The sequence below is a fragment of the Ursus arctos genome, unplaced genomic scaffold (genome assembly GCF_023065955.2).
Source record: "Ursus arctos isolate Adak ecotype North America unplaced genomic scaffold, UrsArc2.0 scaffold_17, whole genome shotgun sequence".
NCBI lineage: Eukaryota > Metazoa > Chordata > Mammalia > Carnivora > Ursidae > Ursus > Ursus arctos.
Window position 1 is genome coordinate 39,120,369 of NW_026622841.1, and position 20,443 is coordinate 39,140,811.

The following is a 20,443-nucleotide window of genomic DNA, read 5'->3' on the forward strand; positions in this document are numbered from 1 at the left end:
TTAATTATGCTATTCCATGTGAGAGTTCACTGAAATCCCTAGATTGGATCAGCCATGCTTTTTTTCCTCCCTGTGATATACACACATAGACAAAAGAGGAAAAATATATTAATGTAATTAACTAATAACACTATGTAAATATATTAATATAAAAATAGACATATGTATTTTCCCCTCCTTCCTTGCAATTCTGGAAGTTAGAACTTTATTTATTTATTTATTTATTTATTTATTTATTTATTTATTTTTAAAAGATTTTATTTATTTATTTGAGAGAGAGAGGGAGAGAGAGTGCAAGAGCATGAGCAGGGGTAAGGGCAGAGGGAGACGGAGAGGGAGAAGCAGGCTCCCCGCCGAGCAGGGAGGACCCTGGGACCCTGGGATCATGACCTGAGCCAAAGGCAGACCCTTAACGGACTGAGGCACCCAGGCACCCCGGAAGTTAGAACATTTAATATAGAGAATGAACTTGTGTGGTTTAAAGAATTTTTTAATCATTATATAAGAAAACTGAGTATGACTTTGTATCTAATCTCTCTGAATATATATTTAAGTCTCAGGAAGGTGAACCCGCACTTATATTAGAGTAACTGTCACTTTATCAAAACTCACTTAGCAAAATCCCATAAGCCAGATACATTTCTTAATCATGAGCAATTCCTTTACCAAACAGAAAGCAAAGATACATAAAATCCAATCCGAGCACGGAAATCAAGCATAAGAAATGTGGCTCTGGAGACTCAACATTATTTTCCAATGGTTCAAGCCCTTTTCGTTAGTCTGAAAAGCCAATTTATGGCTCTGCACTTCGATTTTCCGTCACCTTTCAAAATGAAAAAGATCTTCAAACTATTACATATGTTCATTATCTTTAACACCCGGAAATACTTTAGAACACCAACTTTGTGAGCTTTAAGTTAAAAGCATATGTGATTTTGACAGTAACGTGGCTTTAACAAACAAAAAAAGTAAACTCTGTAAAATGCGTTTTTAAAAAAAACGTATTTTTAGCCCTTTGTTGCCGTCTAGGGATAAAGGCGTTTCTCCGGTTTCTCGGGTTCACCACCGCGGACCGGATCGTGGAGAACGGCCCCGAACCTGCAGGAAGGCACGGCTGCTGCCGCTCCTGCCTCCATGTTGCCCGTCGGAGGGAGAAGGCTGCAAACAAAGCCCCGATCTCCGGGAAAAGTGCTCCGCGCGCCGGGCCCACGACACCGACGGATCACAGCCAGAGAAGGCGCTAGGGCCGGAGCGTGGCAGCCAGAAAAGCAGAACTTGAGGCAGGTTCCCACACGCCTGGGGAGACCCAGCGGCTTTTCCGAAGCCTGGAGGTTCGAGCTCGCCACAGCCTGCCCAGCCCTTCCCCACCTCGGCGCACAAAGAAGGAGCGCCGGGCGCCGGCCTCTGCTCTGGCGGAGGAAGGCAGGTCGGGGCGCGAGCTCGGCGCCCGCTCCCTCGCCCGCGCCCGCGCCCCCCCGGGGCTCCGCGTCCCCGCTGCCCGCACTTACCAGGAGAAGCAGCGCGGCGCCCTCCGCGCTCCGCGCCATCGCGCCCCCGCCTCCGCCGCGCCCTCGCCTCGGGCCGCTCGCCCTGCTCGGCACCGCCGGCTCCCCCGCGTCCCCGCCAGCGCGCCCCCGGCCCCGCCCCGGAGCACCCGCCCCGAGGGCCGCTCTTTGCGGCCGCGGTGCCGCCCTGCCCAGGGGCGCCGTGCCAGGTGTGGCCGCCGCGAGAAAAACGGAACCGGGAGCCCGCCCGAGCTGCTGGCGCTGAGGTGGGAATTCCTCGGAGGAGGGAGGCGCGCGGTGGACTCCCGCCCCCCGTTGCACACGCACCTGGGACCATGACGTCCCTGGGCTGGGGACTTTAGGTGGCAGGCCCCGCCCCGCCGTCCTCTCCTTCCCCGTCCCCTCCTCTCAGGAGAGTGGCCGGGACTAGGGAGGCTCCGGGTCACCCGGCGCCACTCTGCCTGAGCAGCGGCGGGCCGCCCGGCCCCGGCCCAACGGCAAAGCCTGCTCTCCGCAGCGAGACCTGCTGTGTCCGGAGAGGGTCCTCGGCCACCCAAGGCCGCTCAGGGGTACAGCGCCTTGTGCTTGTGCGCGGGCCCGGAGCTCAGGTGGCGCAGAGGAGACTGTGGCGCGGGCTCCTTCGTCCTCACTGCAGCCAGGGGTGCCTGGGGCCTGCTTTCAGCGAGCTCGGGTTCTGGAGCAGGATTTAGGTGGCTGGCTCTGTGAGGCTTCTTGCTTCTCCCCAATGCCCCTTCATTACTTCCAACAGGTTTGCAGTTTATCTGGTTAAGGGAGAAACAAAAATCACAGACGATCTAAGCAGACAGTTCTTTGACTCCTTGTTAACTAGACACAGCTAGGAGAATATTCTAGGGGTGTTAAGGGGAAGATAGACCCCTCGATATGATTTCCAAAATCTCTTACACAAAGAATAACTGGAGGTCAGGATCCTTGCTCCAGTAGTTACTAGCGGTGTGACCTGGACAATCTCTCTGTGCCTTAGTTCCCAGTCTGTTCAATGGGATTAATAGCACCCAACACATAAGGCTGTTGTGAAGATTAAACCAGAAAATCCATGTGAAGCCTTCTGTGGTGTTTAGTACATCAGGTTCAATAAATGTAGTTGTTGGTAGTCTAATTATTATTGCAAGTGTAAATGTTAAGTTGAACTCCTCTTGAAAAACAAAGCACTGGAATCAACATCAGGTTGGGAAACTAAGAAAGGTTAACTATTGATGTTGGAGTAGTGGAAGAGCCTATGAAAGTATAAAGGGTTGGTATGCTGCTAGGAAGAGAAGTTTGGCATTCAGTTTGAACACAATCGCAGAGTTCCTTCTGTGGTCAAAAGTGCCCTCTTGTTCCTCTCCCTGTTTACCCTACCCTTCTCTCCCCAGCTCTGATCTTACCAGTTTTTCAGATGCAGTGCAGTTGGCATGTCCTCTTTGTCCCTTTCTTCCCTAACTGCCAAGGACCACTCCCTCTTTGAGTGGAGAGAACCACATTCTCCTCTGTTTGGTTAGGGCTTAACTGCTGAATGACTTCTCTCATAGTATTATTTAAGTGTTAGTGATTAAGTAAGCAGAGGACTAAGTATCTAGGAAGAGTGTTTCATTTTCCGCTGTTTCCAGTGCCTAGAACAGTGCTGAGTACCAGCATTGGATGCATAATTCAATCAGGAAAGAAGTATGTCTTCTAGTTTCCATTCCTTTCTCTTGAGCTAGACGTGGGTGGTAGCACCTTGGTGATAATTCTCATTCCCCATCGCTGTGGGAAAACTCCTAAATAAACAAGACAGGCTTTACCAAAACACTTTCACAAATCAACCCTGGAGACTGTATATAAATCCCACCTAAAATTAGTTCTCTTGCACCTGAGTCCTATAGGCAACTATTTATGCCTCGTTATCAAGAGTTTGGTTTCTGTTTAGTAAAAAACATAATTGTAGCTTCCAGAATGAGAAAAAGCTAAGCCAAATTTTATTTCTATTGAATTGTTCACCTTCCCCAGAGGCTGACAAAGTCAGTTTCAGTGTCGTATTCTTTTATAAGACATTTATTCAAAGGCTTTGAGAGAAGGTATCAATACGTGCATTATCCAGTGCCATAGTATGTCATTCTTGAAATCGTTCCCCTTTAAAAACTGTGAAACTTATGACTCAGTGTGTTGAAGGTACTTGTTGAAGAGTCAGGTGAAACAGCTAGTTCTCTAGCTCCTGACTTCTTTCTCCTGGCATGAGAGTAATCTATTTCATAAATCTGTACACAGGAACAAATGTCATTACCAACGAAGCACTTGATTGCCTTAAAATAAATTGAGTGTTAACAAGATGTGAAAGATTTAACTTACAGGGTTTTCCCCCTAAATTAGTTGAACATTATGGTAAATGCACTTTTCTTAAAACATGTACTTATAAAAAAAAAAACCAAAAACATGTACTTGTAATGTACCATTTCGAATTATACTTTGTGCAAATAATTAGCTTTAATGTCTAGATATATTCAAAATACCTACCTGAGTTATGTTTCCCACAATACTTTGCTTTACACATACACACAGACAAGAATAAGTTTCAAGTGATTGGCTTATTATCTCATCTCTTAATATTACCTAAAACATAAAAATTGTGTAAAAACAAAAATTAATGTGTCCTTTATCTACTATCACTGGCTTTTTACTCCTGACACATTCCAGCATCAAGGAACACTTTATGTATCAACAGTTCTTGGCAAATAGTTTGATAGAAGGCTGACCCTTTAAATCCACTGAAAATCCCAATGAGTGTATTAAAATTAATGTCAAAGAGGTGAGAGCTAAATTGGGCGATTTCTGATTTTTAAGTCATAATGTATGGCCATTACAGCATAAAAAATGGTCATTATGGTCAGGAGGCTTACTTCTAGAACATCTATAGATAATGGGTATGTAGATACAAGAAAAAATATGAAATACCTCTACATAACGTGAAAAGAGCAGAAAAAGAAGGAATCTCTTTTCTGGTGTAACTCCACTCATTTATTCCTTCGTTTATTCAACATTTAGCTTGTCCCTGTTCACCAAACATTTCATTTGCATTTTATTGGGAATACAAAGGTAAATAAGTATTTCTTCATCCCAAGAAATAAAAATAGGTACTTATGAAATAATATAACTACAGAACTTAAAAGCTATTATAAATGCAGTGGTAGAACTATATGCAGGGTATAATGCAAACCTAGGGAAGACAGTACCTAACTCACACTGAGGACAATGATATTAGAGAAGGCTTTTGGTAGGGACTGTGGGGGTGGTGTGGTGAGCTGATTCTTAAAGGATGAATAATTGTGAAGGAGACACTGAACGTGCCAGGACAGAGTAACTCAAAACATAGACACTGTTGGTGGAGAGTCAGGGGCTTCAGATTTCTGTGAAGAAAGCATTCTTTTCATCACATGTTAACACCAACAGGGGAGTCAGAAGTAAAAGCTTCTTTTTTTTTTCCGTAAAAATTATGTTGAGGTATTAGAGCACTATCCAATTAGAAAAGTCCAGCACGTAGCTTGAAATGAGAAGGAAAACACAATTGCAAGTAGATTTAGGGAGCGGAAATAATCATCTAATTTTCTTTCTTTTTCCATCCGTTTCTTACGGCCCGCCCCCCTGTTAAATGCTAATGTTTTTTTTAGTTCTTTCCTTCTTTTCTTCTCACTTGGTACTGAGATGATTCTATAGGGACTCTCTTTGTGCAAGCTTTGTCTCCTGAGCTTCAAACATGGGAATATTACCATTTGGATATTTCATGGGGACCTCAAAGTACCATAATAATTTTGTAGGGATGTCAAACTCACAAACTGAAAAAAAAAAGATCTCTGCAATCCCTCTACACCTCTCCAATTCAAGCTTACAACTTCCTCATATGCTTCTCATATGCCTTGTCAAGTTGGCCACCCAAGCCAAGAACATGAGAGTCATTCTCTATTCAACTTTTTCCATACTCTCCATCTCCAATTAGTTACCTTTCCCTTCATTCTCTGTGGTTCTGTTTGAAATGATTCATACAACCTTTGTAGCAGCAATCACATTGTGGCTCATGGTGATTTCATCCATGTCTGCTACTCCACCCATTTCTCTCTCTCAAGACTGTTAGTACTTAGAAAGCAGAGGCCATATCATATTCATAGTGGGTCCAGCCTCTAGTATCTAGCAAATATTTGCTGATCAATAAAGATTGAACTAAGCCCACATACTAGAAGGAACTGATTATAAGTAAAAAGCAGTATAATTAAGGGAAGGTGTTTGAAATATGCACTGTGGATGAATTAATGGTGGATCTGGTCAGAAAATGTTGGTTGGGATCGTGTGTGTGTGTGTGTGTGTGTGTGTGTGTGTGTGTTTCATATGCACACATGCATGCACGCATATACATACACATGTGTTGGTCTGTGTATGTGTGTTTTCCCCAACCACACTACAGCTCAAGCACAGAAGGATGGCGGATGGTGATGTGACTTAGGGTTGTAGAGTGGCCTGGCTGATAGTTAAGAGGTGTGTCAGTATACATGTGAAACTCAGTGTGGCATGAGGGGATGGACAGAATGAAGCTGGAGGAGTTTAGGGGCCAGTTGAGAAGCCAGTGTATTACATTGGATGTGGAGAAATGGGAGAGGATCCCCCTTCCCCTTAATCCTGGGGAAGGAGCCCTGGTCCTTTTCCACAGAAGCCAAGGCAGGAGCGACATCACAGCCACTAGAGTCAGGATGTTGAGATTCTCATGGACTTTCCAGTTAGACGGATCAAGAGCCACCTCCACCTTGGGCAGTGAGAGAGGAGAGCTGGCCAATTTGGGTGGAGGATGGCTTTATTGCCTTTCTGAGCTAGAACTTACAGACTAATAATCAAAGCCTAGCAGACCGCAAGCCCTGTGGTCTCGCACAGAGAAGCCAGCACGTCCGTAATGAACAGTCGCCACACTTGGGGCAGCAACAGTCAGCCTTGAGAGCACAGCTGTGGACACCAACACCCTGAAAGAGCGAGAGCGCCCCATGCAGTGAGTCACAGTGTAACTGAGCTGTTCCCTACAGGCTCCTCCTTGCAAGTCAATATACGGGGATTGGCTGGATGCAAAGTCCCTGAACCAAATGGCTGAAGGAGATCCTTAACGTTGTTCACAGGGCAGAGGAGAATTAGTGGGGGATGTTACAATCCCAAAATACTGTTTGGCTCAGCCAGAAAACCAAACTTGTCTACTCTTGGGTCTAAGTAGAGTACTGATGACATCTTAAGAGATTTTTTTTTTTTGAAATGAATCACACTAGTTTTAAAATGTGATAGGACTGGAATAATGCTGGGTGGCAGTGTGCACAAAGCCCCAGTGTCTAGGAAGCCTCAACAAGCCCTGGTGTCCCATCAGATGCCCCTCCCTCCCAATGACTAACGTCTGGAATCCTTTAGCTGAAGGTTCCCTTAGCCATTATGTGCATCATGCTGGGAGAGTGGCATGTGAATCTCTTATCAGTCATTTACACCATAGCAGATACCAGTTTGGCCAGGCATGCTCCACCTCGGAGCCTTTGCACTCTCTGTTCCTTTTCCCTAGAAGGTTCTGTTCTAGACATGTACAATGTTTACTCCCTCACCCTTCACTTTTTGTGCCCCTCAAATATTACCCTATTGGTGAGGCCTTCTCTGAACACTCATTTACAAATCAAATTACTCCCACCCCCAGAGCGCCCCTTCCCTGCTTCATTTTTCTTCCTGGCACGTCACAATCTAAAAGACTAAGCATTTATGTATTATCCGTTGCCATTTACGAGCATGTAAACTTCAGGAGGGCCGGGGGTTTTCTCTGTGAACTGCTGTGTGTACAGCACATAGAACCTTGCCTGAGCCTTTGTATGTCTTCAGTAAATATTAGTTGAATGTGGGAATGAATGAATAATTGAAAATATTTTCGAGTTATTTTGGAGGCGAGGGTGTGGGTGTGCGCATGCGTGTGTGGGTGCGCCTTTAAAGTGAGAGTAAAGGGGAAAGAACAAGAGACAGTTATATTCCTGGAAGGATGTCAGTAAATGTCTCCAAACTAAGGTGGACAAAAATCACTCTCCCTCACCATTTTATCAAGGATGGGCCTTGCTAAGGCTGGCTGAACAGCGTGAAGTGACGAAGTTCAGAGGCCAGTAGAGAACATTGCTGTGTTAAGACTCCCTTCCTTGCAGGGAGGACAAAGTGCAAAACCATAAAACATATGGAAAGTCTCTTGCCTTCTGGAGCTGAACAAAGCAAGCATTCATTAACAGGAGTGTGACACTTGGGAATGTTGATTTTATCTAGTCAACTACATTTTCTGTCTTTTTAAAGTTGGCTCCACACCCAGTGTGGGGCTTGAACCCAGAACCTTGAGATCAAGAGTAGCATGCTTACTGACTGAGCCAGCCAGATGCCCCCCAACTACAGTTTCTGAAAAAAAAAAAATTCAGAATAAGTTTCTGGCTTTGGTTTTACCCCAGGATTTGTTTATGAGAATTCTTGGAAAGATAAGGGAAATAGCAGTGGCTGGGGACGATCGGAGGAGAGTATTTGGCTGTTAACAGCATCTCTGGACTGGAATCTATCCCCAGCATGACAGGACTTGCCGAGCTTACAGGCAGGGATGGGAGTGTTTACTGAGGGTGTCAGGCAGAAGCCATCACGCTGACTCAATGTGACTAATGAGCCTATGGAAATACACAGAGAAAAACCCTCAGAAGACAGAAAAGAGTATTGGTTTCTTGGCAGTTGTTTCATTCATTTGCATGTAGGCAAGGGAAGTTCTTATGTGTAAGGAAAAGATGAAATGAAGTAATTCAATAGTTTTGGAGAGCAAACTTGGAAGTATACCATTGGTTGTTAAAGATCTTTCAAAATAATCTGGAGTGATATTATAAATACCTTAGTAGAGAGAAGCAGAATCCCCAAAACAGTGAACAATTTTCATTTTAAAGAAAAAACAAGGATCTGAGGAAATGAAATCACTCATTTTAGTTACCTTTCAGTATTCCTCTTGGTGGTGGTGGTTTTTTATTTCAGTACCATACCAGTCGATGTGGTAATCTTAATAATCAAGCTCTGTAATTTGTGAATGGCTTACTTGTTAAAATGATTAGAGCACATTTAAAGTTATTCAATAATGATCTTACTTACTTGCATTTTGACATCCATGTTGGGTGGAGAGAGTTGATTCCGGCTGGGAAGACCAGTGCAGCCTCAAGGTGATCTTGTCCACAGGAGGATGTGAGCTTGTGAATGTTGTCTGTCACACATGTCATGGAGAAAAAAAATATGGGGAACCACTATTTGGGAACACGTTTACATGAGCTGTGCTGACTAAAAGTTATAATGTTGTTATTCTTGAGTCCTAAATTAGATACTGTGAATGGCAGATTATATATGTAGTAACTTTACTTTTGTAACAAAAATAATCGAAAAACTCAATATGATAAAAAATAATATAATTAACTCAGTTACATCTATTATACACCCAGGGAATTGGAGAGTTGAAGCAGTCTTTCGGATATAAGAAAAGAGATTCAAAATGTCTCTAGTGCCTAAGCATTTTAGGAAGATGTTTGTTTTTAGAACTGTTTTGTTTGAGCTGTACATTTTTTCTTTTTTTTAGTTTTTGTTTTTGTTTTGGTGGTAGACCAAATTTAAATTTCACCCCCCTCTCTAGTTCCCACTTAGAGATTTTATTAGACAGAAATATGTTCAAATGCTAAGCAAACCAGTTAAGCAAAACATTGGTACAAAGAAGGCAATGGAAGGGGTCCCTGGGTGGCTCAGTGGTGAAGCATCTGCCTTTGGCTCAGGGCGTGATCCCAGCGTTCTGGGATCGAGCCCCACATCAGGCTCCTCCGCTGGGAGCCTGCTTCTTCCTCTCCCACTCCCCCTGCTTGTGTTCCCTCTCTCGCTGGCTGTCTCTCTCTCTGTCAAATAAATAAATAAAATATTTTAAAAAAAAAGAAGGCAATGGAAAAAAATTACTCTTGAAAAATTAGCTTTAAATATCACAGTGACTTACTAGCATCTCTAAGGACAATTGTGGTTAAAGATTTTTTTAAAATTCCTAATGATCATCATGAACATTAATATATGCCTTGAAAGCAGACCTCTTGTTTGACTAGGCAATTGTCTGCTAATTTACTATGACATTTTTTTTTTTTTTTTAGGTGGACCTCTCTTAACTTTTACTGAAACAATATCTGAATGATGTCATACTTTGGGGAAAGTCACACCCATTTCATGTAGAATCAGCTACAATAGAGGAGGTAAGTCAGTCAAAAAGACTTCTTGTGACTAATTCTTCTTTGGGTATGAAAGAGGAAGAGAGTGTATCATCATCATACTTCTTTCTTAATTTTAGGATTAGAGCATTCATCTGAAGTAATCAGGACATTTGATGACAAGTCAAAAAATTAAGCAGAGCAGTATTACAGGGAAGACTTAGAGGTGAACAAAGGAAAACCCATGTGAAAGCTCATGTAAAGAATTGCCTTATGGTTCATAAAAGTGCCATTGTGAGTTTCCATTGTTTGGCACTGTGGGAGAATCAGCCTACATGTTGGAATTTTCAATAGTTGGAATCTTAAGTCTATAGAGTATGGTTTATTGTTCTTTATACCTTCGATTTTCACCTGAGAAGTATGAATAAGCTGTCTGAAACACAAAAAAATCAGAGGAAGATTGTGGCTTCTAGGTTTTCAGAAATAATTAGATAGTGGGACTTCTACGGAACATTTTATTTACTTTTATTTCTTAGAGACTAGATCCATTGGGTCAGTTCATCAGAATGTGAAACCTGAGTCCCAGGTGTGCTCTGGGCCCTACATGGACAGATACAAAATATGTGATTTGAGAGACCCTGGAAAGTGTATATGCTTAAAACACCTCACCTCTTGACCTTTGACCTAATGTTAATGGAATATCACTTTGTTTTCTAAGTGAAGAGTTATCTTAAGTATTAAAGACATATACTCCAAGGAGGAATAATAAAGTTCTCCTGTGATTTATACTTGATCTTGAATTAACCTATCAAAACAATTTAAGAACCTATCAACTAGTTATGGTCAGCTTTTTAAAGGAAGCAGGAAAGTAGTGATTACCAAAACATTAGGCATATCGTGTTCTAGAAATAAGGTAAAAAAAATGCAAAGGAAAAGACAAATTTCATTTCCTTCCGTTTTATGTTGGGTAACTAGTTTTTACAAATAAATCTCTTTTTTACCTGGCTACCAACTTGACACCAGATATCATAGAAACTGAATGTAAAGTGTGGTCTCTTTTGTGTGTGCAGTAATTGCTATTCTATTAGCGTTACCCAGCACATGGATACTACTGAAGGTTGGGTTAAGAGCATTATTCTTTTCATGCTAATTTTCAAGTAACTTTTTTCCCCCAAAGCCACCTGGCTGCCCCGTTCTACTGGTGAAAATGATGTGATTAGAACTCTTAGGGGGTGCCTGGGTGGTTAAGCATCCAACTGTTGATCTCAGCTCAGGTCTTGATCTCAGGGTCCTGAGTTCAAGCCCTGCATTGGGCTCCACGCTGGGTGTGACTACTTAAAAAAAAATAGAACTCTTAGGGAAAAAAGCTCTCCACTCTGCCCTTTTCCAAGGAAGCTCAACTGAAAAACTATAATCATCTGGTGATTCTCATCATTTTGGCTACATAAGATAATAATTTGATCTGAATGAATTTGTCTCTCTTTGCTTGTGGGTTCAGAGGAGTTTCCAATGTGGAGTGGCCTAGCCAGGACAAGCCTGGTGAATGAGGCAAAAGATTAGTGAAAAAGAAATATTATAGTGGCAGTTTGGAGTCACAGGAAGAGAATTAGCCTAGTCAATTCTTAACTTGATCAACAAGTTGCTTTTCAGCCTGTTTGAACATCTAAGACAAGACTTTGGATCAGATAATATAGATGTTTTGAGTTTGTATGGTTTCAATACGTTGTATGTCAGTACTCTTAACTTTGAGTTGAGTTCATTTTGAAGATTTAAACTATAATGATAAAAACAATAAAAAAAATAGCAATCTTCATGAGTACTTACTGTGTCCTAAGTGCATGCTTGCCACCTGTTTACAGAAACCTCATGATATAGGTAAGGACTGTTATTTCCATAATAATAGTCCAGAGAGGTACAAAGAGGTTAAGTAACTTGCCCAAGGACACACAGCTAGGAAGTGGTAAAGCTGGGGTTTGAACTCAACTAGTTGTCTCCAAAGCTTGAACTCTTAACTGTTAACTTAAAACACACAATTAAAAAACAAATCACATTGGGGCGCCTGGGTGGCACAGCGGTTAAGCGTCTGCCTTCAGCTCAGGGCGTGATCCCAGCGTTATGGGATCGAGCCCCACATCAGGCTCCTCCGCTATGAGCCTGCTTCTTCCTCTCCCACTCCCCCTGCTTGTGTTCCCTCTCTGGATGGCTATTTCTATCTCTGTCGAATAAATAAATAAAATCTTTAAGAAAAAAAAAAAAACAAATCACATTAAAAAAATTCAAATTTATCTTTTGTTAATCCTTAAAACATAATACAGTTATTTTGATTGGCTAATAGATGGAATGGCATTTTATAATTTTCTCATAGGCCCTTGAGTAGTAGCTTTGATTTTGTGCAAAGTTTAGCAGGTTTTCTTTGCCCGACAACTCAGTGTCTCCTATCAAAATATTCAACAACATCTCCTGACTTGTTCTTTCCGTGGAGACATCCTTTCCTAGCCAGAGTTGGCAGAAGTAGCCATTGCATGTGTTGGCTTGTTCTGGAGGCTCTGGGGTGCAATAGGGTTGCATAGAGTAGAAGAGCTTCTATCACCTTGGCAGCAAATGTCTTTGTTGTTGGTTTGCCTCTTTGAAAGCATTTCCAAAGACCAGCACAACAGACCCTTCTGTTGCAGGGTGCAAGAAAGTGTAAGGAGGAAGAGCGGCACGTGAGGAGATCAACTTATATTTCAACTGTAGCAGCATAACTTATAAGGAAAAATTCATAGCAATTTATAAGAGCTGAGAGGAAGAGGGAAGATGCAGAAAGAAATATTGTCAGAACTTATTAGAGTGAGTGTTTATTACATATTAAATTTTTTTGTCATATAAGAAGTTGTACATGATGAATGTATATAACTTGATGAGTTTGGGGGTAAGTATACACCTATGAAAGCATCACCAGTCTATGCCATGAACCTATTCATCCCCTCCAAAAGTTTTCTCCTTCTCTCTTATTTATTATTATTATTATTATTATTAGTGACGAGAACACTTAACATAAGATTTACCCTCTTAGCAAAGTGTAGGCATACAATACAGTATTGCTAACTATAGGTTCTGTGCTGTCCAGTAGATCTCTAGGACTTATTCATCTTGTCTAGGTGAAACCCTGTGCTCTTTGACTAATACTTCCACTTCCTATGACACAGTCTACTAATCTAAAGTTGTGGATGTCAGCCCTGGATGAGGATAGTTAAGAGTTTGCTCAAACAAGGTCTTTTCATTATGTCTTACCTGAAGAAAGTTAGGTGGGGAATCTAGGTGATTCTTTTCTTTTTAATAATAAATCCGGAGAGCAGACTGTGCATGCAGAAATTTTATATCTGCAACACAAATCAAGCATTAGTGTCTGCTCCATGGCTCGGAGGATGGAAAGACTCTTTTCAGCTCCACTACTTGCTTACCTGAGTGTGTGTGTGTGTGTGTGTGTGTGTGTGTGTGTGCATGTGCACGCATGTGCATTACCTCCAGGTTACGACCACATAAATCTTACTATCAACATAGTCAGTTGGACATGGGAAGACATGATTGAAGTTAATCTCACTTTCTGTGTTTAAATACTCATTTTTGGCTTAGTTACAATGCCTTTTTGCAGGAGTGGAAACCATGTCATTATCCCATTTAAATAAATACAAGATTACCTGATTCTGTGCTGCTTTATAATTAAGAGAGTTCTTTGCAATCCTCTCTTGGTTGTGAAAGAATATAAATACTTCCTTTGCCTTCTGAGGAAATGAGGACATACATATTCTTTCAATCTCAGTGTTTTGCTTTCATTGGAATTTGACGCTGTGTGTTTTCACATGACTTTTACTGTTTGCTAATTTAATAATGACAAATTCAGCACACAGAAAGCATCATAGATATTCCAAGGCATAAATTTAAAAATATGATGGTACTTCATGGAATAAAGGTGGAGAGGGAGATAGGATTGAGGAGTAAAATAGTTGTAGTTGTTCAAATGTGTTGTTTTCCACAAATCATGGAAACGCTGAGGTGGAAGGACCCATTTAAAGCTATCATTTAAAAAAAGTGAAACAGAATAAAACAAAAATCGGGGTCTTAGATACAAAGAACAGACTGATGATTGCCAAAGGTGGGGCATAGGGGGGTGGGGAAAATGGCTGAAAGGGGTCAAAAAGATACAAACTTACAGTTATAAATAAGTCATGGGGATATAATATACAGCATGGTCACTATAGTTAATAATACTGAATTGCATATTTGAAAGTTGTGAAGAGGATAGATCTTACAAGTCCTTATCACAAGAAAAAAAAATTTTTTTGTAACTATGTATGGTGACGGATGTTACCTAGACTTACTGTGGTGATCATTTCACAATATATATTAACATTGAATCAAAATCTCTCTATTTAAAGTTATTTTTATATCTAGCTACATGTCACACATAACCTCTTCTAAATAGTGTGCTATCAAAGTAATCCTTAAGGGTTTTATCAGAAAAGAGATTCTATGACTTTTGGGTAATTTGTTTTCCTTATTAAATGTGGAAGAGATGCCATTGTGCCCTGAAAAATAACCTCACATATACTTAAAAATAACAGCAAATCATGTATTTGCGTTCTTTCTATCTATTCCCCCATCTCTACCTTTTCATCTCTATCTCTCAATCTTAGATATACATAGAAATATATAGATTGCTCTGTCCTCTATGCCCAAGTAGATATATTTGCCTGCAATGTACTGCTTCTTTAATCTTTAGAATTATATCTAGATTTCTAGTCTTTTAAAAATTACTTTCCTTGTTTTCTTTGTATTCTTTCCAATTTTTCATGCTCTACTCACATCTTAGAGCTGAAAGCAAGCAGATTATTTTGACAGAGAATTATGTATTATTATTACTGAATAACTATATATAAACCTTTACATTAATGTCACTTTATTGAATGACCTTGAGGAAGTAATTTGTTCTCTGGGTCTCTGTTTTTCTGACTATAATCAGGGTTACTGTAAGAATTAAATTAGAATATGTAACTAACTGCCTTGGCCACCTGGTAGGGCTTATCAGTATCTAGTTTCTTCCTGCTCTGGTAACTGTATCTATTTGCATTTGTTCTTTTAGACCATCATTCTCTTGAGTTTTAACTGTATCTGCATTGTGTTTAGATTTTTCTGTTTTGCATTTGTTAAAAAGAAAGGCTATGAATAAAAGAAAAAGAAAGTAAAGGCACTAACCTTGAAGGGCCCATGTCTTGTCATGGAAGGGTCATGAAGAGCAGAAGGAATCTCAATATTCTCTGTGGTAAACGTGTTGCTTCTGGCACCTGGAAATCAACCAATTATCTTCTTTTCTTTATCAATTATCCCCTTACTTAAAAATGATCTCAGACTGTGTTGTCGAACAAGTATTAAACCATATAGGGGCGCCTGGGTGGCACAGCGGTTAAGCGTCTGCCTTCGGCTCAGGGCGTGATCCCGGCGTTATGGGATCGAGCCCCACATCAGGCTCCTCCACTGGGAGCCTGCTTCTTCCTCTCCCACTCCCCCTGCTTGTGTTCCCTCTCTCGCTGGCTGTCTCTATCTCTGTCAAATAAATAAATAAAATCTTTAAAAAAAAACACCATATAATCTGTGATTCAGAGTTACTTTTTGCAGACCCAGTAAAGGAGTGCAGAAAATGCTGAATTTCCAATAACAAGAAGGAAGGATCCTTAACGTTTACTCATTTCTTAATTGTTAGTTGTATTGAAGCTTGTCAGTTGAGTGTGTTTTTTCACACTCTTCCTTGACTTTTGAAAGTTAAGATAATTGGTCTTGCTGTTTTTATTCTTTAAACTTTTTATAAATCAGAGGATCAGGGGATATTTTTGAAATTTACCTACAGGAGTTTCATTTTTCCTGGGGTTGATTTGGAACGTCAGAGTCAAGCCATCCACTTTTCTTCACTCAACATCCACTCTAATCCAGTTTCTGCTCCTCATACAGCAGATCCAAGTTGAATGGTATGAATTAAAGAATGAAGAAAGTCAGCCAAGGCAAGATTTGAAGTTCCAAAGGGACTTTTTGTGGCATCCCTTTAAAGGAAGACATGAAAATAAAAAAACGGCATTTACTGGGAGACAGACCCAGGCTGAGGGCTGATAGCTGTCACCAGAACCATGGTACATTACCTTCTCTTTGCTCCAGCTTTTCTCTCTGAGGCATCATAGCATGTAAGAACTTTTGCTGAAAGATCATTCCAAACTACCAAACAAATAATAAATGAGTTAAAGCATCTAGTTAATAAAAGTCTGCCCTGACTTCATCCAGCACCTCATCCAGCACTATTTCCACCTGAAGAAGAGATCCGGAGTCCCCAGGTATTTCCTTCCTGCCTGGGAGGATGGGCAAAATGTATCTGCTAGAAAAAAATGTAAAATACTGATAAAAATACATATGTAAGTCAGTTTCTTACCTTATATTTCTTAGTAACTGTTAATTATGGAGAGTAGTTCACCTTTTACTAAATGGTTAAGGAAGTACTCATAAGTTTGTTGCCAAACAGTTTTATTATAACAGTGTTACACTGTTAAAGTTTTAGTATATACTGTTTAAAATTTATACATCAAGTAAAAAGACATTTTCAAACTTTTTTTTTTTTTTTTTTTTGCTTAAAACTTTTTATTTTTGGTGAAAAAATACAGGTACATTTTTGCTTTGAATTTTCTTTTACATGGCAAATCAATTTGAGGTCCTCCTGGACAAGATGAATCTATTTTTATTTTACAACACATTTAATTTCAATTTTTCCCTTATAGAGCCTTTACTGCAATGACATAGTTTCCTCTGCAGTTTGGCAATGCAGCAAAATTCCCATTTCATGAAAAGTTGGGTTTTAAGAGGCAATGCTAAAGTACTTTAAGGATCCTGAAGACACTTTTGAACTTGAAGTAAGGATTATTATGATTAATTTAATTCTCATTCATCACAAATCAACCATGTGTGATCTCGACCCCAGAGCAAGCTTCCATTGAGAAGAGGTCCCAGTGATAATAGCAAGACAGCTTCCTCAGGACCTGCTCCATAGATGGGCACACTGCAGGTGTTGCTAAAACAGCGGGCTTGTCTTGAAAGAACAGATTGCCTGCACTTCTTGGCTATTCTATACCTTCCTGGTAGTCATGGCACCAGGGAGAGGGAAGGATGTTAGATGTAGGGACATTTAGGAGAGTCTTTCCCCCCAGGGATCCTTAGGACTATATCCTTCTGTGTAAAAACACACCTTATTACTTTGCATTCCATCTGGACAAACAAATAGGTTTTGAATATGGCAACAAAACAAAACAAAGAAGAGTATTTTATATACAATTAGAGATAATGGAGCTGGACAATGACCTTGTAAAGACTCAGCTAAGACAAGAATGTTGATAAGAAGATAGGGTGTTCCTTAGGGGCTAAAGGCTGAAGATCTTGAATGACCTTAAATGATTTGAACAACCGCATTGCTATCACGGCAACATGCATGAAGTAATAAATTCGAAATCTTCATTGTTATGCTAGAGAATTAAGTTGTTGTAGCTGTTTCAAAGGAGTGAGGTTTAATAAAATAGAGGGTACTGATAACCCCTTTCCATCTCCTTTTTTGACTTGAAATGGGGTTTATAATACATACTCAAAAATTTCACAATGTTAATCTATTCAGAGGCCTCTTTTTCTTGTGAGAAAAACCATGTATTTATTCTCACAAAGTCTGTAGACATTGTTAACATAATAAACATAATAAACATCATTATATGTCATATGCAAGTTACATCTACCCACTGACGCTTAAAAAATAGAGAGTAATTTTTTAAGAACTATTAACACAGGATTTGTACTGAGAAATGGAGCTCAATACAGATATTTTCTTTGGATAGATCCTTTCAAAGAAATTTAGAAAAACACAAAATATTATTTACACCATACTAAGCTTTCCTAAACGTTCTATGATATATTCTTATCAAATTTTCTTATTTTGAGAATTGAGAAATACAGATATAGCAAGTTTAATGCATAAGCCAATAGCCCTTAGCTTGAGCAAAAGATGCACTTAGGGTCTCCCAACACCAAGAGGATGGCAACAACTCAACTGCAACTACTTCCTTTTTCCAAGCAGCTCAAAATGCTTTAGCAAAGACCTTATGACTCCTACATCATTATTAGTGACATAAGAAAAGGTGACAGAGACAAGAACTGGGGCTCTTGACTCCAAGTGCTTAATCCACTAAAACACGCTGCATTTTGTTGAAAGTGACAAATACCTTTCTTTAGTACTGCAAAAATAGAAGTTTAAAAGTTATTAATTGTTAATGGAAATTTTCCCACTGAATATGATCTTAAGATTTTTTTGAAAAACATCAAGATTTACTATCACTTGGATGGTATTTGAGAAGTGAGAGTGACAACATATCCAGTTTGGGGATATTAACTAGAAAATTCAAACGAATCGAGCTCAGTTTAGGAGAGTACCAAATAAGTGCCCAATTAGACCAACACTGTGAGCTTTGTTATGCTACTTTGAACAATTTGGTCCAAATCATTATATTCGGCCAATATGCTATTCCAGTTCATTCTGGTCATATCAGACGGGAACAAGGATCTTCTGTACAGATCATATTACGTGACCCCCGTAGCTCCATCGGAGTTTGTAGGCTGCCAGGAACATTGGAAATGGGACAAATCACCCTTTCTGTCACTATTACATTTTGCGTGAGAAGCGGCTCAGAAACTGTAGTGGAAGGTTGCACGAGAGAACCAGAGGCCGAGTAAGTCTCTGTTACCGTATAGCTACCATGCTGCAAAGGGTCAGGAATGGAAATGGCTGGTTGGAGAGCAGCGCCGGAAGCAGACAAAGCAGAAGCTCCTTGATGGCCGGACAAAGTCTGGCCCCTAACAGATTCTGACTGTTGGACTCCTAGGGAATAGCTGCAGGATTCAATCCCAAAATGGCTGTCTTTGGAAGGTGGCTGAGATTGTTTGGCTTCATCATCGATCCCGAGACTTATCTCTGCAAGTTTTTTAAATTTGGGGCCGAGCGAGTCCAAGAAGCTTTCATCCAGCTCATCGGCAATAAAACTGCAACAACCCAAGGAGCCCACGGGAGAACTGGGGGCACCCATTCCTTCATTATCATAGATCAGCAAGCAGTCATTTGCTTCCTGGGCATCGTCTTCCTCTGCACAGGCAAATGCTTTCTAAAGATGGAGACAAGTGGAAAAAATGAATTTTAAAAGAGTCTCAGCTAAAGAATACAATACCGTTCATATACTCAAGAATTGATCATGAATGCAAAATTTAGATAATCTGTAGAAGTAAAGGCATACTCTGTATATCAACAGTCTTGTTACAGACATTATCTGGTGTTTGGAGAACAGCGTAGTTGACATTCCTTCAAAATTGAATCTGGCCTGGCCTTGCGTTTTAAGTCTGGGGTTTGAGGGCACTTGCATGCATTTAGACTTATAAAACCAGTGTGTTCAAAGCTGGGAGGTTATTCACTGGGCCAGGTGTGGGGGTCCCTGTGTCCCATTTGCACCATCTAAGCCAGCTCTCAACCAGACTGGGCCCTTGCCTAGATTCCCTAACCCATGCGGGAGCCTGACCCATGACTAAGGACCACACCACACCTCAGAATATCTCGAGTCCTCATCCCAAACAAACTCTCCCTGCCAGTCATCGGACCTGAGTTCTCAGCACCAGGTCTGATCCCAGAACTTACCAGCTCTGATACCAAAACTCTGTAGGAAATCTGTCCTAATGATGCATCAACCAAGAGGAAAGACCTGCCTCTTAAAAGTCTTCTCTGTTCTTGAACCCTTGTTCCTTTCAGTTCTATGCTTCCTGACACTTCATCTGATCTTTGATCACATCCCCTTTTCCCCTTTTTACTTTTGGGTCATTAATTCAATGGTCCTTCATCATTTTGGGGCATAGACTCCTTTGAAAATGTGAAGAGTACTATAACCCTGTCTCAGAAAAACATGCACATTTGACATACTTTATAGTATAGGAAACACAAAATAAGCTGCTTTGTATTTCTAGACAGGATGCTGCTGGCCCTGACATGCAAAAGATTTTGCTTTCCATTGTCATTCCAGTCACAGGGAAGAGGTTCCACTTGCCATATTATCTCCCTTGGTGTCTAGCTACCATTTTTCCTTTTGACTAGTTGCCCAATTTTGGCAGCCACCTTAGGTTATCTGCATTGTTTTAGCAAAGAACCCAATTTTTTTTCTTACATTTGAACAAGCTGTAAGTAAAACAACAACAGCGAATTGCAAACCCGAAGTGTAGTCAAGTAAAAAGATCTCTCGTGTGCATACAAGAACAAAGCCACAGAGTTTTCCACCAAATTACCTGAGAAAAATAGGAGTCCAGGAAATTCATGTTCACTGCTCCTTCACCATAGTCTTTATTGGTTCCTCCAGTGGAATGCCTTGTTCTCATCGTTCCAGACTGTCTCGCAGAACCAATGCCAAGTCCAGTGGCTGCTCCAAATCCTGCAGCAGCTCCAGATCCTGTGGCAGCTCCAAGCTTGGTGGTCAGTTCCATTCCCGAGGCTCCTTCCACCACTGTCCCTCCAGCATATGTATTCGTACAAACTTCTAAAAATGGGAGAAAATTCTATAGTGTCTGATGCTGTATTTTTTTTTTTTAGTGTTTTTTGATATCAATGAGCAGACACCA

The 20,443-nt window shown here is 40.7% G+C and overlaps 2 protein-coding genes and 1 long non-coding RNA gene across 3 annotated transcripts in view; 1 reads left to right on the plus strand and 2 right to left on the minus strand.

Annotated features, from left to right (window-relative positions):
- The window catches only part of DSG2 (desmoglein 2), a 47,428-nt gene extending 45,583 nt beyond the window's left edge, over positions 1-1,845 (minus strand). The window contains exon 1 of the mRNA XM_026496147.4: positions 1,509-1,845. Within this exon, the coding sequence (XP_026351932.2) occupies positions 1,509-1,547 (39 nt within the window). The 5' untranslated portion in view covers positions 1,548-1,845. The remainder of the gene's footprint in view (positions 1-1,508) is intronic.
- The window catches only part of LOC130543932 (uncharacterized), a 200,058-nt gene continuing 181,270 nt past the window's right edge, over positions 1,656-20,443 (plus strand). The window contains exons 1-2 of the long non-coding RNA XR_008959710.1: positions 1,656-1,771; positions 9,686-9,784. This is a non-coding gene — a long non-coding RNA (uncharacterized LOC130543932). The remainder of the gene's footprint in view (positions 1,772-9,685; positions 9,785-20,443) is intronic.
- Positions 15,176-20,443, minus strand: part of DSG3 (desmoglein 3) — a 33,912-nt gene continuing 28,644 nt past the window's right edge. Inside the window, exons 15-16 of the mRNA XM_026495971.4 lie at positions 20,114-20,361; positions 15,176-18,951 (exon numbers count right to left, since the gene is read on the minus strand). Coding sequence (XP_026351756.3) covers positions 18,334-18,951; positions 20,114-20,361 — 866 coding nt within the window. The 3' untranslated portion in view covers positions 15,176-18,333. The remainder of the gene's footprint in view (positions 18,952-20,113; positions 20,362-20,443) is intronic.